Here is a 27,256-nt window from a genome sequence, read left to right on the forward strand (position 1 = left end):
AGAGTAGTTGTTCAGGTTTCCTGTCATTTCCAAAAGACACATGGTGTGTCTACATCTCGTATTGAACAAAGCTGCTAGAATAAGGTCTGTGCAGTCTGAAGTGAAGGATACTCAGGGTGCAGAGCTCAAAAGAATCATTGTAACAGGAGTTTGTTGGAAACTAATTTGCAGAATAAAGGCTGGTTGGATGTGGATTAGCAATAAGTATTTTGTTGGGTTTTTTTATTTATGGAAAGTTATTGTCATTAAATAAAGTGGCACATTTAGTTAATTGCATCTTTAGGGCCAAGATCATTTTCAGCCTGTTACTGCAGATTTGCGCAAATATAACAGAAAGCACAATGTAGCCATTGGTGTTTCCTAGGAAGGCTTAAAATCTAACTTTGTGAAGTAAACTGCCTTTTAAGATAATCATATGTCTGATTATGAACAACAAGTGTTAAGAAATGGTCTGAGAGAAAACCTAGTGTGATTACCGGTAAGGAAGGTAATATTGAAGGTCATGGATAGCATGGGTGGGCTTCAGCCTTCAGCAATGAAATTGCTCTGTGTATCCAAATGCGGTAAGAGTGGTTTTTTTTCTAAAATGGAAGCTAGGTACATTATATATCAGCAACCTTAATAGATGCCGTGATTCCCAGACAGACATGGGAATGACAAAACTGGTGGTCATTCTCCAGGAAAACTTAAGTTATGTTGTCTTTGGGAGGGCCTTTGATCTGCCTGCTGTGCTTCTCGAATCCAAAAAGTAGGTGACCCCGATGTTGTCTCTTACTGGACCTTCTGGAAATCGACACCCTACTGAAAGATGTGGGAGACTGATAAGAACATACAGAACAGGTCTGAGATGGCCTGGCCTTTTTTTTTTTTTTTCTCAGACTGGTAAATTGACTGTTTTGCAGAACTGCTTTTTGAATTGCTTTTCCTTGACTTTCTGATTTTGTCTATGTCTGTTGTCCATGCAGTACATTACATCCCACAAACCTCAAAGTGACTTTAACCAAAAAAACCACCAAACCCAGGGTTAGCTTCAAAATGAAAAAAAAGGGGGGGATAAGAGAAGAAATTAGCTTTTAGACCTTCTAGTGTTTTTAAGTCTTTGTAGTATATTTCAATCATGTTTGTAAAATTCCTTTTACATCACTTGGATTGAAAATATTTTGGTTTGTGGTGCTTTTTCTCGTTAAAACCACATGTCTTGCTTAAGCCCTTCCGTCTATATGAACTTCAAATATCTTAAGGACAACAGTAAAATCTTGAGAGCTGTCTCACAGCCAAACAGCCTGTGAAAAGCTCTCAGGTTTAGTTTCCCTTTGCTATTCTGGGATGACAGCTCGGACAGTGGAAAGTGGGAGGGGAGTGCATCGCCCCCTTGACATAAGTGCAGATCCCAGCATCTCTCTGTGTCTCGGCAGATCTCTCAGACCCTGGAAAAAAGTCAGAACAAGTTTCCAAAAGCACCGAGTATCCGCAGCAACTGTGACCCATAAACATCACATTTGTGGCACCAGCCTCAAGATGAGACCTCAGCAGTGTGACTACAGGCACTAATGCACGTGGCAGTTCCCTCTCCCAGTTCAGCAGACTGATCAAGCTGGGACTGCTGGGACTGCTTTCCTCTTTGAAGCGCGGGGGGGGGGCGGGCGGGAAGTGCAAGGCCTGGGTTGGTTTCCATTTGTGCAAGTACCACCTTTTTTGGGAACAGCAAGGGTGTGAAACCAGCCTACGGAGCCTGCTGTCAGCAGTGGGTGTCGCAGCCCACAGCCAGTCAATAGTCATTAGGAGCCAAAAAGGCAGAGAAACCCGGCCAACTCGAGCGAAAGATGCAGCAGCAAAGAAGAGTGCAGAAATCTGGCATTTACTTCTCGCATCGTGGTCTGCTTTTATTCTTGCTGTATTAAAACTGTCATGGCTTTATGCTAATGTGCCTCATTCCTAGCCAGTGATTATTATGCTTTGAATTAGCAGTGCTCTTGAGGGTATTTTTCATGGAAAAAAAAGAGGTAGTCCTTCTGAGAAATAGGAGCAAGAGGGGAAAAAGAGCTGTTACTTGCATTAGCTCGGAGCTATATGTGTTTGGAGAGGATGAAGGAGAAGGGCCATGTTCATGGCTGATGGAGAGCACAGCAGGACTCCCAGGGCACAGATCTGTGTGAGAGACAATACTGAAATTCAGGGAAGAGCAGTCAAAATATGAAAATGGTTTTGATGCTGTGTTTGGCTTTTAATGAACCCACCCTTTGGGTAAATTCCTTTTGACTCTGGTGTTAGTTTTGCCTGACTGTGAATCCATACTCATTTACCGTGAATGGGAAAAGCTTCCCAGGGGCAGTCAAAGCGCAGCTGGTGTGGGACAGGGGGGATGTATGTTATGAAAGGAGAGAATCTTTAAGGGATGTCAGTTCTCCAGGGAACGGCCTCAGCAGTACCAGTTAGGACCAGCTCTCAAAGAGAAGTTGCTGCAGTTCTGAGATTTAGTAACTAAGGGACCTGGGTAGCAGAAATGCTGGCTCAGTGATGGGGAAGAGGAGAGAGGGTGAGCAGCAAGAGGAATTTCATTATGTTTCAGCTGTGGGTTTATGCAGCAGGAAGCCTAATTCAGCAGCAGTTGTGTGTCATTCGCAGTTTGCTCAGTGGGCCACTTCTACACCCTGTATCCTCCAAGTAAGGCAGCAAAGACAATACCAGCCCATTACTTTAGCAGCATCTCTAAAAAAATCACAGCAGTGGAACACTGTGATCTTACATGTTTTAACTAGAGGCACCTTAAAAATGGAGGAGGGGGAAAAGGCATGGTCCCTTTGGATCTGCATATAGAAGGAGGTGGTCTGTACCCTGTGCTGGTCTTCAAAGCCCAGTAGGTTCCAGTGAAATCAAAGTATAAGGAAATTTCTGATTTCCTCTTCTTTTTACCCTCATGGTTTGTTCAGCATAACCAGGCAATATCCAGCCTCAATGCAGCATGTCCCAGCCCCTGCATAGGACAGAGTCTTGTAATGGGTTCTCTGGATATAAGAAGGTGTCTCTCTAGGCAGTTGGGCACAAAGAACTGGAACAGAATGAAATGCTTTGGCTGGATTACCTTTTTTTCCTCTGCTTTAAATGGAAAGAAGATGTTCTCAGAAATGTCAGGCTTTCTCTCCATTAACCCAAGGAATAGGTTTTTTTAACCATTTCCACTGAAACAGTTGGCCACTCTGTATTTTGCGGGCTAGCTTTTTTTTTCTCCAGAAAGTTACAGGCAGCTGTATCTGGCAGTGATATTTTACAGGAAAAAGGATTGTGTTGCCAATGTTCAAAACAAACAAAAGAGCAATAACAAAATAACCAACCTTCTTGCACAAACCTGAGGGGTTCAAATAGTATTTCAGTTTGGAGTTCCAATAATGAAGCCTCCTTTGTGTTAGAAATGAGTCTCTGGCTGTTCCCATGAAAACCAACCTAAATTTGGCACACTTAAAGCCTCGGAAAAATTTCCATTGAGACTCATAAGAATTTGCCAGCCAAAATCTCTCGTGATTCTGTCAGTGTGGAGTGGGTGTGTTCATCCCTTCACAGCGACGTTCTTGCTGAAGTTCCTGAGCCCGTGCTCATGGCTGAGGTTAATGCTTAATGTACTAGAGGTGAAATAGAAACACTGGGCTGCTGTCTTCATAGAGGGCGAGGTGACAATCTGTGTCCTCTCTTTATGAATCCAGACTGTGTGTGCAAACCACTCAAATCAGCTTTACTGGCAGTGTTGCATTACAACACAAGCCTGGCAAATGGTATCCCTTAAAAAACAAACCAAAACAAAAACCCCAACAAAAAACAACTTTAAAAAAACCCACAAAACCCCCTCCTGTATGCTGACTGAATTACGCAGATGCTTTTTTTTAGGGAGGGAGAGTGCAGGCTTCAGCCCAAGGCTGGGAGAGCTTACTGCAGCCCTGGCATGGAGCTGTGGCATGGAGACACCCTCTCTCCTGGCCTACTGGTACCTTCCCCCTTTCAGTGTTTCCCTTTGTGGTCCTGGCTTACCTCTCTCTGTGCCTTTAATCATAGGGATGTTATTTCTCAAAACTATCAGAAAATCGGGGGGGGGGGGGGGGGGCGCAACATGACACCATGCAATGTAACTGTGCCAAGTGACCACCCCCAGACTTCTCTTGCTGTTATCAGGGAGGAAGGGTAATTTCAACTCTTCAAATTTTTTTAAGTATCGAGCCTATCATGATGTATTACAATGTAAAGGTTGTAGAAAGCTGATTTTTTTTAACAACAGAAGCTCAGTGAAAACCTGTAACCCCCACCACCTAGGGAATTGAGCCCTAAGTGTGGACTCTATTAAAATTCGCCAAGTCCCTGTGTTAAAAGTTAAGTATAAGAATTGGAAAGGAATGAGTGGGCAAAAAGGTGGGACTGGAAGGAACCTTCTGAATTTTTAGCACCCTTTCTGTCACTAGGAATTTCCTACTGCAGCCGCTTTTGTAACCCAGGCAGTTTTAATGGACACGGTAATGATACCAGAGGGTCATTATTTATCAGGGACCTTGCTCTTGATAAATATTAGTTCATGGAACTGTCTCTTTCCATTGCAAAAGAAGACTTGCAATCTTTCCTTTTAGCAGTATTGCATCACTTTGGGGGAGCTTTCTCTTCCCCAGTCTCTGTTATGCTTTCCCAGGAATGGCTGGTGGATGGACTGCCAGCTGTCTAGAGCAATGCAGAACAATCTGTTAAAGATTGTAACTTTGCTATTGTAATAATCCATATTCCTATTGAATCTGATTGTTAATACTGATTTTTAAAGTAGATTATGGATTGCACTGAAAGGACAGAAAATAATGTTAAAATAATGACTACATTTTTTTTCCCCTTTTTACTGTTCTCTGTAACCATGGAAAATTTTGACCATCTGTGTGGTTCTCTGATAATTTATTAAAACATTTATTTCACTTCCCCCCCCCCCTTTTTTTTTCTCTTGCTGAAACTACAGCTGAGGAAGTGGAAAGACTGGCTGCAATGCGTTCAGATTCTTTAGTACCTGGGACTCACACGCCTCCAATCAGAAGAAGAAGCAAGTTTGCTACTCTTGGAAGGCTTTTTAAACCATGGAAATGGAGGAAGAAGAAGAGTGAAAAATTTAAGCATACTTCAGCAGGTAATAGTTGTGATCGGGTTGGTTTGTTAATCTGGAACTGTTTGCTCAACAAGGCTAAAGATTTGTAGTGCAGCCCCAATTTATACATGTTTTTAAGGTAGCTGAAGCTCAGCTTGGAGAGATTTCTCAGATTCTAAGAGATCTTTAACTTCATTACCAGCTTTTTCTTTTAAAAAATCCCAAATATGTTGGGTGCACTACAATTAAAGCAGCAGCTTGCCAAAGCTGTATATTCACGTTCTGCCACTAGAGCTAGAGGGTAACCCAGAAGAAATCTTGTTACATTGATTTAGCAGACTATGGGTAAAGGAAATGGTAGTATGAAAAGACAATGCTAGTGGAGGGTTTAGCCACATTCAAGCTGCTGTAAGTGCTAATAGAGGAGCGAGAAAAATACATGACAAAGAAGTTGACATTGTATTGAATAACTTGCATAACCATAAATTATTTGTTCCATTGGGCAGGAAAGATGTGTCACTTGTTTTCAAGAAAAACAAATCTTTCTTCCTGCCACACCCCTCCTTCTGCCATAGCTGTCGAACACTCCTGGTTTAAGACTCTTTTTAATTAAAAAATAAGTATGGAAAACTACAAAAATGTGTTTTTATATTGTAAATTGGTCTGAGCAAGAATCCCAGATCCAGGCCTTGTTGCACGTGGTGGAAGTTCGTACCTGGCATGTTTGTTTTCAAGCTCTGTGATCTATTTAGAAGGTTTATTTTCTTTGTTCTTCCATGATGACTAATAATTAGTATATGTGGTTTTGCAAGTCTTGAGCCTGGATCGTCTGTGAGAAAACATGAATTTTCTTCTGATTTCTTATTGTTCTCACTAGAATTAGAAAGAAAGCAGTGAGGATATTGCTCCTTTAAGTGCCAGAAGAGACTTGAGTTACAGCCCAGTTGCTCTCTGACCTGTTTATTGCACAGTGGAAGCTTTCAGGCAGGACTTGACTGTACCTTCTGGCACCCCAAAGCCTGTACTCCTGAAAATGGCCCATAATTGTTTGAGAAGTCTCATTTAGCTAAGTGTGAATTCTTGCACAAGGTTAAATGCAGAATAAGAGTTTTCAGGGTTCATACCTGAAGGTGCTCTTTATGTTGTGCTGTTTAAGCTGCTCTCTGATTCGTCAGGCAAAGACTAATGAACTGGAATAGATGGCTGTATTACTCTGAGTGACGATCGTATTTTTTGACTTGACAGCTGAGAAGCTATTGTCACCAAAAATTACATGTTTCTGCAAAACAAAAGGCTTGTCTTTCATGTTCTGTATTAGTCATAAGCATAGTGCAGTGTAGCAGGATTTCCGTGATAACTGTATAGCTCTTACCGATACGTGGACGCTGTGGTGACAGCTACTTTGAAGTTAGTTCCAGCATGCTGGGTTAGTTGGTTACAAATCAGAGGATAACCACAACAGTTCAGGACACACCACGGGTTGCAAAAGCCTGCCTAGTATTTATTTGTATGGTTTATCCAGCTCCAGGAGCTGCGGCTGAGCTGCATCCTGCTGTGGTTAGACTGATTAGTTTGAAGCTGGCTTGAATATGCCTGTATAATCTGCTCTAGGCATTACAAGAAGTGTTACATAGAGTTGCCCCATTTACCAAAACATTTGGAAAGTACACAGTGATTAAAACCAGAGTAAAAAAATGTATTTCCTCTTCTCAGAGGAATAGGAAGCTTTACCAGACATGCTAGCATATCTCCTCCCCTAGTAAGAGGGACTTCAGTGTCTTTAAAAGCTGTGTCTCCAGGTTGCAGGAATGTTTGTTGATTGCAGTACTGGGTTTGATCTCAGTTGAATCCAAAACCTTCCTTTTTTAAAAAAAAGATTTCATTTCTAGTAAGCTAACAGTATCCTGCAGCTGCTCTGCAAAATTGGTATTCCTGTCAGCTCCCCTGCTACTAACTGCAGCAAAATTGACAAGGATGTCAAATTTGCTGAGCACCCTGCAGGAGGTGGGGGGAGAGAGATTTACTTCTGGACTGTATGAGAGCTGGGGACCCCACAGTTTCCATTACCCCTGACCCTGGATAACAGGAACTCACCAGGATCCTACCAGACCCCCCCCGGCAATTCAGCAGCATTGGTTGAACCTAGGATGTATAATACAAAAGATTTTACACGTGGAAAACTAGCATTTTTCTGCCAGCATTTCCATGACCTCGTCTAATACCTCTGATCTCACTGAGAAAATATATTTAATTTTTATAATAAATCAAAGGACAAGCTTATGAGATGGCATAATGAGAGCCAGCATGAAACTTCGTATTACAGGCTTATTTTCTTCTAGTGCACTGATAAATGTGAAGCTTGGAAAAAGAAAATTCCCATTAGTGTCCTACAGGCATGCACCCAAGCTTTCCCACCTGCATAGAACATCAGTAATTATCAAAAAATAAATACTAATACAAGTATTTTATTAGGCTCTTATTTGCTGCAACAATAGATTCAATTATTTTTAATGTCAAAAGTGGTAAGGGTCAAAACACATGACCTTATCTGTTGAAACTTCCTTTGAAATTAATGGGAGTTTTTTCTGGGAGAGGACTGGAAGAAAGAGAGAGGCAGGCTGATATTTAAGGTTGAAAGGTTGCCGCCTTCTTGAGATTTCCAAGTGCTAACATTTTGTATCCATATCTTTATCAGACTAAAAGCTCTGATTATTTATTCAGAGGTGAATGCTTTAAAATATAGTTCAGTGGTCAGTGGGCAAAATAACCTTTTAGGTAATAGGAAAAGTTACTTTCTGACACCTGGTAATTGCATAAGATAAGATAGAAAATCTGCAATTTGATTGATGGAGGACCTTAACGTTATGCTTATTGTATATGGTTCCTTTCAGCACATCAATACTTACATCATGATGTTTGAGCGTCACAAGTCTCCCATCCTCCGTCTTCATTATTGTATTGCCACTGAGAAGCAGAAGGTTAAAAGGACACGTGTTTCATGTACTTTATATGTTTATAGGTTATGTTGGTTTTGATATCTCTGTAGCAACTATGCAGAAATGTTCGAAGTCTGACATTGCCTTGGTGCTGACTTAGTCATGAAGGTGAAACTCATGGGTTTTGATGCAGACATCTAATGCTTTTGCCTTGCAGTTGGTCTGTCTGTGAGCATCATCATTAGGTATTTTGTAGAGCAGCCAGAGCAGGTAGAAAAGATCATGCTATGGGGTGGTCTGTTGCTGCAGATGGTAAGTGCCAGATGAGCCCGCATGTGGGGCTTGATTTGAGCGACCTCTTCTGCTGGAAGGTGGAGTATTAAGGAGGTTGTTCAGGATATGAGTGGCAGATGGGTTCTGTCTATGGACAGGCTCAATCTCAGAGCAAATGGCAAGGGAGATTATACTGTGTGAGGGACACCAGTGTACCACAGCAGGGCCAGAAACAAGTTAATTCTCACAGTAATCCTCCTCTTGGACAGAAGTGAAGCTCCTCCCAGCACAGAGTGTTTTTCAGTGTCAGGATTGCAAATCATTTTACCACAGAAGGTCCTAATGAAGGTTTTTCGATGGACGCTGAATCTCCCACAATACAAGATTAAACACTCCTGACAGTGAAGTTTTATATGTAGGGACTTAGATAAGGAAATTTAACTTGGACACAATGTCGTTCCTGCTACAGTCAAAAGTGTGGTGTATTTTTTTTTAACTCACCTAAAATTTCATCTTGTACAGAAAATGTGGAAACCTTTATTGCCATGGAGGGCTGAGGGCCCCTCATGGCAATGAGCAGTATGATAAAGCTGACAACTCTAGCTTTGGGAGCACAGGCAAACTTCTAAATGGTAAGATTATATCAGTTGATGGGGTGGTTTCTTAAAACTGTTAAGGAGCACTCTCACTTATGGCAGAAGAAGCTAGGAAGAAACAGTTCTTTGCCTGAGCGTGTTTCCTTGGCTGGATGCAGCTGGGATGGCTCCAGCGTTTTTAAAGCCACACTGGGCTCTCTGGGAATCAGCAAAGCAGATAGCAAGAGAGAAAGCTGTCTGTCTCCTCAGCCAGACCTTCGTCATTGTTTTTAATACCTTGATCTTGTTCTGCTCGCCTCGATGTGAATTTGAAAACAGTTCCTGGATGTGCTGCTGTTTTATTGCAGTGTTGTACATGTGCTGGTGAAATGTCATTTCCTGGTGATGTTTTGGAGAAGGAAGTGCTTCTGAAATAAAGAAGCCTGAGGGAAGATAGGTTCTGGGCTTACTTGAAATATTATTGAAGTTTTTTGTCACGGTATTCATTGTCGTGGCTTAAGCCCAGCCAGCAACAAGGCACCACGAGGCCACTCGCTCACTCCTCCCCGCTCTGGTGGGATGAGGAGGAAAAAATATAATGAAAAGCTTGTGGGTCAAGACAAGGACAGGGAGGGATCACTCACCAGTTATGGTCACAGCCAAAAGACAGACTCAATTTGGGGAAAACCCAAAATCAATTTAATTTGTTACCAGTCAAATTGAAACAGGATAATGAAAAGTAAAACCAAACCTTAGAACACCTTCCCCCCACCCCTCCCTCCTTCCCAGCTCAACTCCACTCCTGATTTCATCTACCTCCTCCCCTGCAGCGGCACAGGGGGACAGGGAATGGGGGTTGCGGTCAGCTCCCCACCCCTTGTCTCTGCTGTTCCTTCCTCCTCAGGGGCAGGACTCCTCACTCGTCCCCTGCTCCACCGTGGGGTCCCTCCCACGGGAGACAGTCCTCCATGAACTTCTCCAACGTGGGTCCTTCCCACGGGCTGCAGTTCTTCACGAACTGCTCCAGCGTGGGTCCCTTCCACGGGGTGCAGACCTTCAGTCACAGACTGCCCCAGCGCGGGCTTCCCCAGGGAGCGGCGGCCATCTTGGGGGGCATCCATCCCCCTGCTCCGGCGTGGGCTCCTCTCTCCCCGGGCTGCAGGTGGGCGTCTCCTCCCTGCCTTCCTCGCTGACCTTGCTGTCTGCAGAGGGGTTCCTCTCACATCCCACTCCCCCCCCTCACTGCAGGTTCCCCTTCTGTTCTCCCAGAGGTGCTACCGCTGTCACAAATAATGGGCTTGGCCTTGGAGGGGGCGGGCCCGACCTGGGGCGGGGGAAGCTTCTAGCAGCTTCTCACAGGAGCTGCCCCTGCGGCCCCTCCCCCGCTACCAAAACCCTGCCACACAAACCCGTAATGTTCATCAAGAGCCAACTGCTTGCAACCTTTCAGAAAAAAGTGCTTCAGCTGCTTGCACGAGTCTGAATAGGGAAAAATGTCTTGTTTCGCCATTTCACGTTTCTGGTGACCTTCATTTTAAAGAAGTGGTGTGTCCATTTTCCCCCATCCTGCTCCCTGAGTTGCAGTGCTCACGCAGAGGGGAGGAGGAACCATGTAGCTTGTACTTGGAAGAAACTGGTTGGAATGAGACGAGGAAAGCAGGAGATGGTGAGAAATTAAGACGACCTGTGGAGAAAACTCAGCTGTAAGTAGGAGAGACAAGGGATTCAGCAGTGTTTGGGCACCCTGTACAATGAGCAGAGAAAGTCCAGTGTCAGAAGAAAGCTCCACAGCAGCTCTGTTGCCAAGTAGACGGTTGTCTGAGGCAATCGATAATACTAAAGAGAGAAAAGGAAATCTGTTGAACTTAGCCTTTCCTCCTAGGTACTTTGAAACCTCCCTTCATTCGTGTCCCAGATCCCCCTCCTAGAAGTACTTACAACTTCTTCCACGGGGCAGTGAGGATGGGTCAATCCTCCGGTGCCACAGCTCCCATCCTCAAAACCTGTGGGTGAGCTAGCAAGCCGTGTCCTGTTCTGTGGCCAAAGAAAGATGTGACAGGGGCTTCCTAGACTCATGCTTGGGGTGCCCTCCTGAGAAGAGGGAAGACGTGCTCCTGCTTCATTTAAAGCTTCGTTTGCTTAGCGTAAAATTGTAGAGGTTGGTATTCAGGTACCCATCTCGAGGTGTAGGACTGGGGAGTTTGAAGGGATAAAGACTGGGGCTGAACAAATTGGACCAGGCTGTCAGAAGAGCCAAGAGGCAAATCGGTGTGAGCCAGGCATCATCAGTTGGGTTGGGAAAGGTTGGCTTGCAGGACTAGGATTTGCAGGGCAGGTTCGTGGCTTGATCTGCTGCCCAAAGGCCTTAGGACTCTCTTAATAGTTGTCTGTAAAGAGGGTGACAATCTTCGTAGCAGCTACTCTGTTAAACTGGAATAGCTGAGGTCTGTGTGCTGGATCTAAAGATCAAAGCCCAATAGTGTAGACAGTGCCACAAAAGGGAGCATCTGGGTTTTTTCAGTTGCTTTTTAGGGAGGGTATACATGCTCTTCCATTAACTTTTACCCCCACTCAAGCCACTTAAAGAAAATCAAGCATGCCAAAACAAAATCCACTCATGCAACCTTTAGCTGACCCACTCCCAGAATCTGCATTAAAACAGCTATTCATTTTATGTTCAAATGCTATTTTTTTTCACTTGCTAAGCCTCGGTGCTTCAGTTTTTCCAACCAGAGTTTTTTAAACAGTGCTCTATAAAAATTCACATATTGATGTGTTTATATAAGTTAAGTCTCCCAGTCAGGAGAGGAATTGTTTAAATTTGGCAACACATACAGGCAAGGACTTTCAATGTTTCTGATGAATAACAAGAAGAAAACAAAATGTGGTAAATCTGTGCAATTAGAGGAACTGCTATTCATAAACCATACCCAGATCGTTTTATTCCTACTGCTAATTATTTCTAACTACAATAGGTAAATATTTTGAACTTTGTTTTCTAGAATATTCCAATCCGTATCGGTAGAAATTCAACAATGTGTTGCCAGTGCTGCTCTTAAACCTTCCTACTCCCTTCTGCTTTGCCAGTGATTGCCTCTCATGTTTTCTCATGTAAAACTGTCAGGCTGTTAAACTAGTTGTGCTATTTGGGTGAGACTTTTGCCTGGGGAAGCAAAGGAGAAGCGCAACCTGCAGACATGCCTGCCCTCACCTCTGTCTGCACTTTTGGGGAGGTGGTCTAGGGGGGAGAGATTTTAGGTGGTTTACCCAAGTTCTTGAAATCTATCTGCAAAAGTCCTATTTTCAGCCTGTACCTTGAAAGCAGTGGTTTTGTTTGGATCGTTGGCTAACAAGAATAACTGTGTCTTAAAACAGTTTATGGTCCCATTCTGTTCTCTTGAATTTTATTTAATAACTGCTGTGATCCCATGTGAAAGGTATTAATATTTCAATTACAATTCCTCTTATACTTCAGGCTAGACTATCTCTAGGTTTAGGTATGGAGAACTGAGGTAATTAAGGTTTTCCTTCCTTCACCCCCTTATTCTGATACCTTGGAAATGTAATTCTGAATCAGCACTGAGAAAGACAGCAGGGTCTCCCTTGCAGTGTAGCTGGGTCTGAAGTTACCCTGAAGCCTGAAATACCCCAAAGTCTTGTTAATAAGACTGTGTAAAACCCCCAATGGCCCTTTTGATGTGAGACAATGAGCAGGCAATATGAACGCTGGTCCCAGCCAGGTATTTTTGCTGTGCTGGAGCAGCTCATAGGGCCTTAACGCTGCTGAAAATCACTGATCTTTTCCAAGATTTTGGGAGAAGAGAGATGTAAAACTTAGTCCAGACTTCCAAAAAGGAGCTCCAGTTTTGTTAATACCCAGCAATACAACCATGTTTCAGAGTTACTAAGTGCTGCTTTGTTCACTGTTTTGTATATTTTTTTGATGGAGGTGCAAACTGTCATTCTTCGAAGGAAAAAGCCATTTTGCAGGAACTTGGGCTGTTTACGAATGCACATTGACTTAAGCAAATATTTTTATCTGAAGGAAATTCCAGAAAGTAAGTATATTATATTTCAGTATTTTCTACATGAATCTTAGAAGAGTTTTTATTCAAATTTACATTTCTGTTTCAAATTTGAACTAGATATTAACAAGTATAGGTAAAAATTTGAATTCCAAATATAAAATGACCTAAAAGACAGGAAAACATTTGTTTTAAGTCTGCTGAAATATTACATTGCTTGAGCTCAAGGCCTGAATAAAAAATTAAAATAATTTTTCAGTTCTATTTTTGCACACTTGATGTGTTCTTAATTTTCAAATTAAAAAAAATAATAATTCTAGGTCTCAATGCAGATTGCCCGTAGCTTCTCTCTGCACGCACTAGCATTTTCTTAATGTCTTCTGAGAAGCTGGCCAGAAGTTGCACCAGAATTCATGCAAAACTTAGGCAACTTTTAAAAAATTTGACCATTTACCTTTCTATAGAGGGAGCAAAACTAGCCTGTGTATCTGCTTACTGCTCTGGAACCAAAGATCCACAGAGATTTTTAAAGCCAGTGCTCATTTTCAACCGTGCAATTAGATAAACAGCCCAAAGCTTATGGTGGCAGAAGGCACTTCATAGCAAGGGAAAGCAGTGGGTGGTTTGCTTCTTTATTGCTGGAATTATAAATTATCAGTGTTTTTAGATTTGTCATGTTAAGCAGATTAACAGAATTCAAATGCCTTCGGAAGTTGCAGATCTGATTTGTACACAGAAGGCAGTTAAAGCAGTTGTCTATTTTTATACTTCAATTGTCAAGTGGAAGCTCCTGGTTCAAAAATGGGGTGTATAATCACTCCCCTGGAAGCGTGTATTCTACTACAGAGCAGCATCACGGTGTCTTCCTGAGATCTGCTGCAGAACATTTCCAGGTTTAAGAAGTGGACTTTGCTTAGCTGGACTGAAAAATACGTTTTGGGATTGTTCTAGCCCTGTGCCAGCTCTAATGGAATGTGTGAGACAGGGCCCTTAAATGTGTCCCTTCTTACAGGAAAGGGATGTTTAATGAGGCTGTTTGGTTTTTATGCTAATTACATTTCCAGCTGCTGTGAAGATTATATGAGGCTGCCCAAACTGTAATACTGCAACGTAATTCTATAACAATGCATTCCTGTTAAAATAATATAATAATACAATTAAGCCATTAGAGACTTTACAGCAAATTTTGAGGATTGAAAAATAGATTCTGTTAATAGCGTAAGCTTCTGCATGGTATAGGGATTAGAGAATGACATTTGTTGGAGATGTTTTAAGAAGTGTTTCACCAACGAATCAGCAATAATGGAATATCTGGTTGAGGGGAGAGAGAACGAGCATGTTTGGAAGAAGATCATTCTTGCGTAAAAAATTGTTGTATATTCCTCAGCTGCTATTGCTGTGACTCATGAATGTACAGTCTTCATCAGACGGGGTCCTTACAGATTATTTTAGAATGCTTTCATTTAACAACAAATGCGTTGAAGCTGCTTTTTATTTTTAGATTGCATTTGAAGCATAGAAATTAATTAGTATTTCTCAGACTGTTGGCTTTTGTTCTTCAGGTTTTCACTGCCCTTTTTAAAGATGCGGGGGAAATAGCAACATTTCACGGTGACATGGAGCCATGAGGCATCTGGTCTGTGATGAGAACAAAGACTGAGCAATAGTGGGCAGCTGTAGTGCCAGGTTATCCCAGTGACCTGAAAAAGCTGCAGGTCCTTTCTGGCAGGATGCTGGCTGGTCGCAGGATCCTGCTTTTAGGCAGTTCGTGCCCTGGGTCATGTTTTTTATTCCATCAAAGCAACAGCCGTTGAATATTGCCATGTAAATTTGTCATCAGTCAGTAATCTACGTTGTGCAGGTGCGTGTCTTGAGACTTGGCAGGGTTCATCAGTGGCACTGCAGAGGCTGGGTGCTTCAGCGGGGGAAATCTGCTCAGTGACTCCACCAGTTCCCCTGCACTTTGGTCAGAGGTGAGTGTGGTCCTCTCGTGCCTGGAACAGCAGAGGGGAAAACCTCCCCTGCCTTTCAGAGGCTGCTGCTGGGTAGTTTCTGAAAGGGAAATTTGTTAGATGTCTTCACTTAGAAGCAGTGTTGAGGAAGTCTTATTCCTAGAATACTGTTTTGCTCTCGCTCCGTGTTTCCCGTGGAGGGGAAATGAAGCAGGAATCCCCGAGGCCAGCATGGCGATACCTCGAGTGAGCCCTACTGTGTCAGTGACCTGATTGACATCTGACCCATGTTGTGATTGGGAAATAGATTGGTACAGTAATGTGAACATGCAGCCCAATGACTCTAATCTGATGGGATTTTTTAATCACAGTAGTTGCCCTTTATTTCCATGTCTGTGAACTGCATTAAAAAGGCACATACATCTAGATGTATAGAGTATTGACAGCAGGGATGAGAATCCCAGGTCCACAGGGATCTGAAACACAGATGGCAGTCACCCAGACAAAACCATTAACTTCATGAGCTCTTTCCAGGGCTGCTGGGGCTAATATATTGAGGAATAATAAATAGTTGCTAGAAAGAGAAACTGAATTGCCCTGTGTACAGAGGTTTAATAGGAAAATCAGATTATGAATTGGGAATCAAAGATAGCTTGATGAAGAACAGTTTCTTAGAAATCTTGGTCTAAGTCTTGTTTATACTATAGCTTGTTTATACATTGTAACTTGAATTATTTAAACCATAAATATGAAACAGATTAGTTATATCACCATAAACCCTTGGGTGGATGTTTATTCAGTTTATAAACTCATTCATTTTATTATAATCCATTAAGGCCAATTCAGTTCTGAATTAAAATGTCCACGCAAGTGTTCAATGTGGCATAGGTGATCATCCCTGAATTGCTTAATTCAGATTGCTTTTCCTGAGCACCCATGTAAGTAGCCACAGTAGCTAGTGTGCAGGAGAGAGTCAATCAGGTAACTACCTGAGCTGCCACAAGAGATAGGATCTAGAGGCTCTGTTCAGTGAGAGCTACATCTGGTTACTTGGACTGACCCAAGCGACTAGGCAAAAGAAGTCCAAGGTAGTGATTAGAGCATTTAATGAAGAGAGGAAGCTGTTGTGCTCTCTTTCAAATTCTGCTGCTAATCCATACCAGTCTTGTTAAAATGATGCCTATAGATTATTACGCTCCAAGTATTGCAGGACTTAGTTGCAATTTCACTAGGTTTCCTCTTTTTTTTTTTTTTGTAAATCTGTCTGTAGGGTTTCTTCAGAACTCCAGCTCACTAAGTCAAGTCATTCAGAGAGAATCTTGGATTCCAGTAATAAAAAGGATTATTAAAAATCCCGTGTGACTGTAGAAGAAAGTCTTGGAAAGCAAAAGCATGGAAAAAAAAATCTCAAATACTTGTTAGAAATTAAACTCACTATTTTGAAGAAACTTACAGATTTTCTGAATATTTATAATTTGCTTTACTGATACCAATACATTTTCAGCGCAATGTTTCAGTTCCATAGTATGGTGCCTATATAAAGATGGGAGTAGTTAAAAATAAGACTTATTTTGGTTTCCGTTTATTTGTATAGGCTGAAGATATAATACTATCTGTTGTTAACTGCATCTGAGTTGTTCATTAACTACAGGATGTCCTACACTTTTAGATAAAAGTAGGGGCAGAATAGATCCATGATGCTGAACATCACTTGCTATTCCTTTTGTTCTTGCTGGAGTAGCAGATATATGTTTCTAGGCTGAAAAATGGAGTATCTCAGTCTCTTATTTTGCAGCTGAATATGTGGATGTAGATTTTTGAAGGAACAGACCTTAGTGCCTCTTAAAAAGGTTTTAATTTGATAATTAACACTCTTGGTCCTTTATATCTTCAGAGCTCTATATGCATCTCTCCAAGTTAATCAGGCAATCACAATTCTGTTTATCAAAACGGGCAGTAAAAATCATCCTTTTGCTGTAGTGAATCACGCGTTCTCAACTTAACCAACAGCATTATTTGCCTATTTTAAAAGAGAAGTTATTAGGGAATTTTTGTTTGCTACTAGCTACCTCTTGAGTCTGAAAACACCAATCCCTCACCTCCCTATGTTTTGCAGGAAGCTCATGGTCTCCTTGTGCTCTTCATTAATTCCTTAGTTAAAAGTAGCATGGGACTGACAGCTGAATGTGCATAGATAAGCAGTACTCTGAGGAAGGTCCAAAGAGTGCCCAGATATGCTTCTGCCTGAAGGCAATGACATGTATTTGTGCTGAAAATGGTTGACAGTGGGTTTGATTTTCTTCCTGCTGAAGCTGTTGAATTCTCCCCCTGTCTTCACTGGGCACAGGGTGCCTGGCAGGCAGTTGCAGAATAGCAAAAGCCTTTGCTCATATGAACAGGAAATGAAGAGCTTCTGCCAGCTGCACCATCTCCCTTCTGAGGTGCTTTGTGCCCAAAAGAAGACCACGGGACTCAGTGGGTGCTCAGCTCTTTGCAGTAGTAAGCAATGTGTGTGCAGGCCAAATTTTTTCCAGGATGTGCATGTGTATTCAAAATGCACCCTTGCAGCCTTTTATATTTAAGCTCTGCCTCAAGACACTTTGAAGCCCATGAATTTTCTATCACCATCGTCAAGAATCAATACTGCATTTACACTTCTGTGCTGGCACTTATATTTTCAAAACTGTACATGTATCTCTAATAGCCTGTGTGCTTCATGGACCTGATCGAAAGCCCCATAAAAATGATCGTTGGATTCTCTGTGGTTTTCATTGATATAGGATCAAGCCTGTATTAAGCAGTCATAGTAGCATTCCTCCCAATTTCGTATCTAATGAGAAAATATGCTATAGGTAGATTAAACACCAGTTAAAAAAAGATGTAGTTGGCTGTGAGTGAAATAGTCAGATAGCATTTGAAATAAAGTTTAGATATGCCTAAGTCATGGTGTTTTTTCTCACTAGCTAGCAGCTTCTTGTATATCATCTCCTGTGGAGGATTTTAGTTTATAGTTGTGGGGAAAAACAACTCAATAATTCCATGAGCAACAAAACTTATGAAACCCAATTCTGTATGGGTTCCTTCTTCCTGGATCTTTTTCTGTTTAATCATGAGCCTGGGAATGGCAATTTGGATCAGTTTTCTCTAACTAGCCTCCCAGTTTCTCTGAACTTTAGAAACATAACAAATTTATGGTCTTTTGTCCTGCCACCAAAGTTGGCTGAAGCTGGAAATAGGTAGTGAAGTTGTCAGCTAGGGCAGAGAAAGATAAGAAAGCCACTACTGCTGCTAGAAATATGCAGGAAGGGATGGGAGAAAACAGGCATTGTCTGGCTGGTACAGGAAACGATACCTTGGCTGTTCTGGTTTTAGACTGGGTGGTGATGAGTTTGGAACAGTGGCAACACACCTGGCATCCTTTTACAACAGCTCTGAGGAAGAGCACAAAATCAGTCAAGATCTAAGATTCTGAAATCTACAAATATATGACATTTTGCAGTATTTGATCCTAGCAGGTCACAAACCTCAGTATTTACTCTTTGGATCATGTCTCATTCAGCCCTGGAATTAATAGTATTGAAAATACTATGGGTGCCCTCATTAGCTTGGAATGAACAATGTCAAAGGCAAGGGGTTTCTTGATTGTAGAATAAATAACTGATCTAGTTGTTTTTCACAAGGCAGGTGAATGCCCACCATAACCCCTGCCAGTTGTAAATGCCCTACTACTGCATAGATGATGTGCTCTCTGATGATGATCTGATAATTGAAGGACTCCACAAATCTTTTCTGGCTTTTATTTACTTATTAACTAGAGGATAATTATAATTCTTCATCTCTGTAATCTCATTCAGCTTTTCCTACAGCTACTTTTTTCCTCTGAGTGGGATTAATTCATGTATGAATTGCTCTTAGACCACCACCATCGCCAGGAATGGGTGTGCTGTAATGGCCTCAGTTTATCCTAGAAGGGGAGCTCAATGCTATGGAGGAAGGTTTCCTTCCACCATAATGGGATAATTCACTGTGGTATGCACTAGCCTCTGCCAGGATCTGGTCCATGTTGCATCTGTCTCTCTGCAGAGATGGGGTAGGATGGGAGCCCCTACTACATGTGCTTACAGTACTTCTTGGTGTACGTATGCACTAGTGTACAGCATGTGTCTTGGTAATTCACAGAACCCTGTTCAGGGCAAAAGTGAAGATGATTACAGAAAATTTGTGTATATTGGTTTATAAATTAAAAGAACTAAACCAGCGACAGCTACTCTTCTTAATTAGCGATGGATCTAAACTGGCCCTACAGTCAGTCAGGCATCCATTGTTGATCTCTGTAACATGATGCCATTCTATCATGTTGGCAGCACTGATGCAGGAGCTCTAGCACATGTACTCATCCCTTGTAGTAACCAAGTTCATACACCATCTTTTATTTAGATGTGATGTTTACGCCCCAGAAAGCTTGTAGTTTGGAATGGCTACCTCTAAATATTGATGTTGACTTTTTGCATCTGAATCTGCAAAGGCATTGTGCTGAAATGAGAGGCCAGCAATGCTGTGGTATTTGTGGCACTAATGTGCAGACAACATTCCTGCAGGCTAAAATGCACTGCAAGTAGCTGACAAAACCAATCAAAATCCCCTCATTTGTTAGTCTAGCAGATTAGTCCATTTTCTGATTTTGCTGCAAGGGTTGTGAGACTGGCTTAACTCAGCTGTCCTCCTTTGAGTGACCGCATTTAGATCAAGCCAAGTCTCAGCTGTGTCATTCATAGTGTCGCACCTTCGGAACTCATGCAGCTAGGACTGGAATTGGTGCCGCTGAATTAACAGATTTAATGCTAATTCAGATTTTGGTCAGGACGTTGTAGTTAGGATTCTTGCATCTGTTGAGAGGGAGTTAGCTGAGTGAGTTCTCTTGCAGAAGGTCATGACCCAGCCCCTCGCCACTACCTCCCATCAGTCGGGAACCATTGACAGCATCCCATGGGCTATCCCATGTGCTGACACCTGCACCTCGGTTTCCAGAGGACCAGACCCCCTGCTGCCAATGAAGATACAGCAATTTTACAATTTCTTCCTTGTCTTCTGGCAGTGGTTCATTTGCTGAATAGAGCTGGCTCTGAGCTCTTCAGGGTAGTCATGACATCTTTCTCCTGGGGTCCTGATCATCAAAATGACTACTGAGAAAAATAAGTTGTATTTGACCAGGATCTTCAGGATTTATCTCTGGAATTATGTGCCCTGAGGGAGAGAGTGGCTTTTGTGTGTGGTATCTGTTGTCTTGGTAACATGGTTTCATACAGGAAATACTATCTATATTTGAGCACCCTTGATAACCTGCACTGCAATACAAGTTACATTGGTCAGTTTTCTTTCCTTGCATCCCTAGAAGGGGAGACCGTAGAAGTGAACATTGCAAATACGCAGGATAGAAAAGCCACAGGGGAAGAGACCTGAGATGCTCCCCTTCTGTGCTAATTGAAAATATGCCAAATCATAGTTCACTGCACAGATAAATGAGAGGCACAGGAGATGGACTTTGAGGATTGCGCTATCTAATAAAACCCAGCAGTATTTCCAGAAGAGCAGAGTTCTCTTTTAGCAGTGTTAGAGCAAACATGGTACTGGTATGAATATTCTGAATAAATTGGTGTGCATCCTTGGTCTGAAACTCCCTGTAGGTTAAGATGAACAAAGTGATAGCTATTCCAAGCACGTGTGGCAAGGTATGGGCTAAGTGAAGTACTTCTGCTGCTGGTCTGATGATGTCTCTTGTGCTGCAGAGAAGCTGAATAAAAAGAAGGCTAATATTCGGGAGCCCTAGATCTGTATTATAGCTGATTTGTAGCAGGGTAGAGTCTCTCTATTCATGTAACACCTGCTAGTTCTGTACAACCTTTATGTATATATGCTTATGTCCTACTTTTTTCTGTAGAAGCTATACATGCGTTTGAGTGCTGTCCCTCGGTACATTGCCTCCCCGCAGCAGATGATGTAGAGCACTTTTGTCTGTTAAACTCGGTGGTAAAATCTCATCACCTTCAGTGACAACAGGCCTGACCCTCTGTAAAAATGTAGCGCAGGCAGGAGGCTTTCTGCTGCATATCTAGGGCACTCCAGTTAGTGAGAAGATGATTTTAAGTGATGCTCTCAAGGAAAGAACAACACAAAAAAAATGCACACACATTTATTAGAGAAGATAACTGTGGAACAAAATTATGTTGTTGAATAACAAAGGGGAAATTGTTTACAAAATGCTGATTTCTGGGTCATCATTTGCTTAATTTTTCCTCTTTCACATTGCTTGAGTAATGAAAATGCATTGGTCCCATTAGTCTCCAGAAGATCTTTAGTCATTTCCATTTGTTAGTTGCTCATGTGAGTGTTTCCCAAAGTCTTTTGAAGTGGGACTACCTCTGTGTAGGAAGAGAGTCTCAAGAGCCACCTCTCATCCTGTTCCTGACTCCATGGCATCCCCATGGTAATCAAACCAACTGCTTATGTGGACAAGTGATATGAGGAAACCACTGAGGCAATTTCAGCTGTCTCTTAATGAAATGTAACAGCTGGAAATCAGGAAGAGCATGAGCATCATGGGACCAATCAGCCCTCTGTGGAGAAGCAGCAAGTGCTGTGTAAACCACAATCAGTATGTCTCTGAGAGCAGTGCTGTGCTGAGTGGGTAGCTAATACTATGGTGGAATGCTTAAATCCAAACACCACTTTAATTAAATTTCACTAAGTATTAGGTTAGGAAATATAAATCAAGCAGTCGACAAGATTTTAAAAAATTGGAACCAATCCTGGGCTGACGTGAGCACACTGACCTGTGTCTTCTTGCCATCTGCCTGAGATCATTTTCGTGCCTTAGGATATCCTCTCTAGCCAGTGGTCCACTGTATTTTACTAAAACCTGGGCTGTTTTCCATTCTTTCAATACTGTCTGCTTTGAGATTGCTCAAAGTGTACCCCTGGAGGATTTGGGTTTGGTTTTCCATACTCCTTATCATGGGAAATTCTTAAGTCAGATGGCAGCTTCCTCAACACAATGCAAGTTGGGTCTCCAGTTCTTCCTGCCAGAGATGTCCCAGACAGATGTCAATGGTACTGTGTTCACTGCAGGAATTGACAGCGGAAGGTGACCTTACCCATGGCAGGAACAGAGCATGCACAAGAGACGTGGGGTGGTTTATCACTCGCATTTCAGCCCTTTTACATTAGGTAAAATGCCTGCAGAAGTCCTGGATCTGCCCAGAGAATAACTCCCACAGTGAAGAAACTGTAAGAGGTAACCAGCAGGGCCTTGTCCAAAGCTGTGCTTGCAAGCACTTGCCTTGGGTATCTCAGGCAGACAGCTAGGTCAGGCCCTTGGCTCATCGCATTTTCTCAGCTTGTCTTCTGTCCTGCAGCCCAGCGAGCAGGCTAGGAGAGGATGAAGAAAGCACAGATTGCCTTAAAGTCATGCTAGCCACAGAGTAGTGCTAGGCTAAGATTTCACTTCATTTTATTTTGCAGTGTCCTTTAAGAGCTGTGTGTGATCTTCCCCATTTTTTTAAATACTTGGTACCAATGCCATCTGGGTAATACAAAGCAGCAAATAACAATTGACATTTTCTTACATAAGATCTAGTTGTACTGTGCTTTACACTTTTATTCCAAATGTCTCCAGTCAAATTTTGCTTGCAGTTATGTCTAGGTATTTCCTTTTAAGCCTATCAGGTTGGGTAACACTGGCATTGTAAATAAAAGCATGAATTTTGCCCCACACTGCATTGTTCTTCCAGTCCATTTTAGTCTGTTCAGTTACATGTCTTTTAATTGTCAAGCTAACTCCTAAATTGAAGTGAATCTGTGCTCAGTGTTTGAAGATAAGAAGCATGGGGTGGCCAATATACTACTTAGAAATGAGGAACAAAGGCAGAGGCTGAATCAAGACAGTAGAAACACAAACAAGGCATCAATAGGTATCTAATGTATATTTGTGTGATTATTGTGTACTCGCACATGCTCAAATGCACTCACTCTTACTTTCCTCTTTCTATTTTTAAAAACCTAGTCAAAATCCATATACTGAAGATTTGTAGCGTATAAATTATATTTTGGCGGCACGTGCTAGGTGTGGATTGATGTGAGCAATTACTCTGTGAGGTTAAGTGTATTAAGAAACATGTAATCACTCAAGTTAGAGTGAACCATCCAGAGCAGCTTATTCAATGGCAGTGTGTGTATATATATATATGTATAAAAAAGATACTGCGTAGCTCAGTAAGCTGGAACAAGTCAGACAGGCATAAAATGGTGTATGTTCTAGTTCTTACTATCCATGTTTTATTTTGTTATTTTTGGTATATAATTTAAAAGCCGTTCCCATTCTTGGCCATTTGTAGAACATTTTTAGCCTTGGTTGTGTAAACATATGCATATTTTATATTACTTTTAAATTGAATTTATGGATTGGATGACCCTGAGTAGAAGTAAAGGCAGTAGAGCACATAATAGTAGTAGGTTTCTGTTTTCAGCTTCTTCTAGCTTTGAAATGAGACATGAGTAATTTAGGGTCTTTTTTCTTATTTGATTATTGTTCCCAAAAAACATAGACAATGAGAAGTCTCTAAAAAGTAAAATGTTTTGCTAGATTTGCAGGGCTCCTAGTGATATAGAAATAGGCGTGATAATAACAATAACAAGATGCAAAGTGATTGTATAGTATCTAGGCCCTTAGAAGAACTCACCCAATTCTTCCAATCTTCTCCTATTTCAGTATGTGATTCAGCAGGGATACTATGTTTCCTCCAGCTGTATATTAATGTGCACGGGCATATGCACTTTCCTCCTCTCTAGGATTGTCAAAGCCCATCAAGAGTTTCAGATGGACAGCTCCTATTGGAATTAGTTGCAACTGAAATGCTTAGTGGCCAGAAAACTAAGGAGAAGTGAAAATTTTCACCACAATTCCTGGTATTTTGCATATCTGGATGTTGCTTCACACCACAGTGTTCCAAGGTGCCCAAGACGCTCCCAGGCATTTTCGAGTGTTACTGAGTGAAGTGCCAGAGCAATGCAGATGAATTGGGTTGTGAATGACTGCAGACCTTCATGGGAACATTCAGGCAGGTGAAACTACACAAACTGGATCTGACAGAATACCTTGTCGGACTTGCACACTGCTTTAAGCTCAAGGAGGCTTCATAGTGTGGAGTGGTATGGTAGAAATGGAGGAAATCTGTGGAAAAGAGTCAGTATAAAAAACCAGGCAGGCACCATTTTCAGTGCTGCCAGCACCAATCCGTTACAGAGACAGAAAAGAAACTCTCATGCTGAATGCTGGCTTCCTGATAAACCTATTTTAGTGCGTCTCGGATGTTTTGATGATGTGTGCGTGTTTACATGTTCCACTTCTGCTGGGTACTGCGTGCTGTTTACAGCAGTGGGCCAGTTTGAAGCGATTCTGTTTGTAGTGAATTTGTGGCTATCTAAACTTGTTCCTGATGACTCCAAGGTGGGGAATAAATTAACAGTCTGCCATTGCCTCAGTGAGCACAAAGGTAGACAGGATTTCAGGAGCTGTCAACCCTTTGGCAATTTTAACATTTGGACTGCCTTCCAGTTTAAGAATAGCAGGTCTTTAAAAATGTACCCCTAGATGTGGTTTTGTGGCATCATACCATTTAGAGGTATATAATATAGGTTTAATTAATTAGATCACTTTGGTGTTAATGAAGTGCTTTTAAAATTCTTGGAGAGCTTCACCTGTGACAGTTCTGGTCAAAGTTATGTGTGCACCAGGTGTGCCTGAACCTCAGTCAAATGTATTAAGATGAGATCGGGTAAATTTGATGCTCCATCAAAAAATTCATCATGACTTTTCTGAGTTGGGTTTATCACAATGCTAGCGAAACAGTTTCAGGATTTCAGACATTTTAACAGTAATCTTATATTTGTCATGTCCTTTCCCTACTCTGTTCCACTTGATTACAGGAGAGTAAAGTGGAAATACTGTCTATGTTTACATCTCTGTCCCGCTTGAGAATAAAGGGATTTGCTTTGGTGTACTGAGAGCAGTATCTGACCGACAATGGCTGTAATACCATCTGCTAATTAGAGGATTTGGCAAAATAATTGCAATTTTCTACTTAAATTAGAAAAGTACTCTTAGTAGAATCTGTGAATTTTTCTTCAGGTTGGAGGATATACAGAAGGCTTGCATCAGGACAGGCAAATAACTACTTGTTAACAAAACAGGCTGGCATCAGAAAGACAAAAGCCACGGTTCTTTTTAAGGAAAAAAATCCACCACTGTTCTTACCTAGGACACATGGTTCTCTCCACCTCTCTCTACCCATCTGTGCATACGCAAACCTCACAATTCCTGTCTGTTAACTGTGTTATTTTAATATTAGTCAATAGTATTCCACAGCACAGCAGCAGTAGGGCTGTTTGAGAAAAGGACAAAAAATATTATTGCAGCATTTTATGAAGAACAGCAGGAGATCACAAACCACTTAATCATATTTCTGTGGCATGGAAACTTATGTATTTATAAAGATTAATTTTTAATAATGCTGTTAGCTACAAATATGCCTAGATCACATGTTTGGGTACAGATATTCCTTGAACTCTGGTAAAGTTCACATCTAAATTCAGAACAATGAAATATGTACAATATTTCAACTAGGTCTAGAATGTATGAAAATACTAGATATTCAGTTACCATGAAGTTTTCATACCTGATTGAATATTACGGGAACTTCTGGTGCCTGTGTTACAACGATGCTTGTTCATTTCATTTCTTTTCATGTATAGTCAGGATAATGCTGATATTGCAAAGAAAATTGTAGTCCTATCATTTTCTTTAAGTGTGTAACTCATGACAGTGCAGAAGTGGTATCGAACAAACAAGAAAAACAAATGCTCATAAGTTCATATAGTGAGCATTATCCATCTAAGTATATTTTCAGATAAAAGCATTATAATCTGGAGGCTGAAAATCTAGCAGCAGTACCAGGATTGAACTTTGCAATATCTTCATCTAAGCTTCTGGAAGCTGATATGCATTTGCATGTTAAAACTGCTTGAATCTTGTGGAGAAACCTCCATGAAATTCAGAGCCAGGAGCCACCAGCCTTGCAGAACTTGCCTTTCTCAAAGAATACGTTAACTGGGAGGAAAACTGTTACAGTCAGTGGACACTGCTCCCTCTTGCTGTTCATCTTTAAGTGAAAGTTCTCTATGGGGATTTTTCATTAATGAAGTCTCATTCTTCAGATGTCTTTTCTCCACCTAAGTTGTTGGTTTGGGATGGACAGCCTGGCTCAAGTCACTGTTTTTTTCAGAGGCTCCTGGTGGGAGCTTGGACAAGCCAAGCTGTTCGGTAGCAGCTGTCCTGCACACAGTTGCTATGGTTGAAGCCATAAAGATGGGTGTTAAAATGTTCTCTGTTTGTATATGGGTTAATCTTTTCCATGTAATATTTTCATAGGTGCGAAGTACATACTGCATAATATTAGGCATTTCTTGAACAAGGTAACTTCAGAGCAAAGCTATTGGGAGAGCTCAGAGATATAAATGGAGCAAAGTTGGAGGGTGAGGGGAGAAGTGTTTCTGCACTGAGGAAAAACTTTTGATCCAATCTTATCAATGGGTTTTGACGTTATTTTGGTGTCAACAAATGGCATAGGAGCTTACTTGACACTAGGTTATACATGACTGACACAGACAGCATAGTCTGTAAACTTGAAAGTTTTGCACAGAATATGCTATCAGTTGGCTGCCATTTCCAAGACTATTTGTACAATGCTACTGCAACCTGGAGGAAAAAAACCAAGACGATGTTTATGTTTCAAGTTGTACTCTAAGGTAGGCAGGACTAATACGGGAATGAAGAGGCTTCAGAGGTTCTAATGTAAGATCCTCCCAGGTTTTGCCGAGTTTGTCAGATCTCGTCTATGCAGTAGATGCTTCAGTATGTGTCTCAGTTGAGCAAACCACGTCAGCTTCTATGATATGAAGAGGCAGCGCTTTTAGTGTTTTATTTTAGCTTTAATAATCATATTGTTATTTGTCAGAAAGTACATGGCTAGCCATATCAGAATATGTGATCTCCTATATATTTTTGGAATTAATTTTATATCCGCAGTTATCTTGCTGGACACAGTAAATCCTGTAGTGGTAAGGTGAATTTAAAGTAAAGAAATACTTCAGAATATGTTTTCTGCTGTTTAGTGTTATTTCCAAAACTTCTCTCTCTGCTCTGCTACTTCCTCAGCACAGCTGGCTGGGCTCCCTGACTCTGCCCATCTGTATCATTATATTCTGCTATATAAAACCACTGGAATACCCAAGTTCAAGTGCCTCCATTCTGATTCCTCTGAGGAGGCTGGAGCAATGAACT

At 41.6% G+C, this 27,256-nt stretch overlaps 1 protein-coding gene across 5 annotated transcripts in view; it reads left to right on the forward strand.

The window, feature by feature from the left end:
* The window catches only part of PHACTR1 (phosphatase and actin regulator 1), a 310,963-nt gene that overhangs the window by 176,121 nt on the left and 107,586 nt on the right, over nucleotides 1-27,256 (forward strand). For all 5 annotated transcript variants that reach the window (XM_069809108.1, XM_069809106.1, XM_069809110.1 and 2 more), the window contains one exon: nucleotides 4,979-5,143. In XM_069809108.1, coding sequence (XP_069665209.1) covers nucleotides 4,979-5,143 — 165 coding nt within the window. The remainder of the gene's footprint in view (nucleotides 1-4,978; nucleotides 5,144-27,256) is intronic.

Source organism: Haliaeetus albicilla, chromosome 21 (genome assembly GCF_947461875.1).
Source record: "Haliaeetus albicilla chromosome 21, bHalAlb1.1, whole genome shotgun sequence".
NCBI lineage: Eukaryota > Metazoa > Chordata > Aves > Accipitriformes > Accipitridae > Haliaeetus > Haliaeetus albicilla.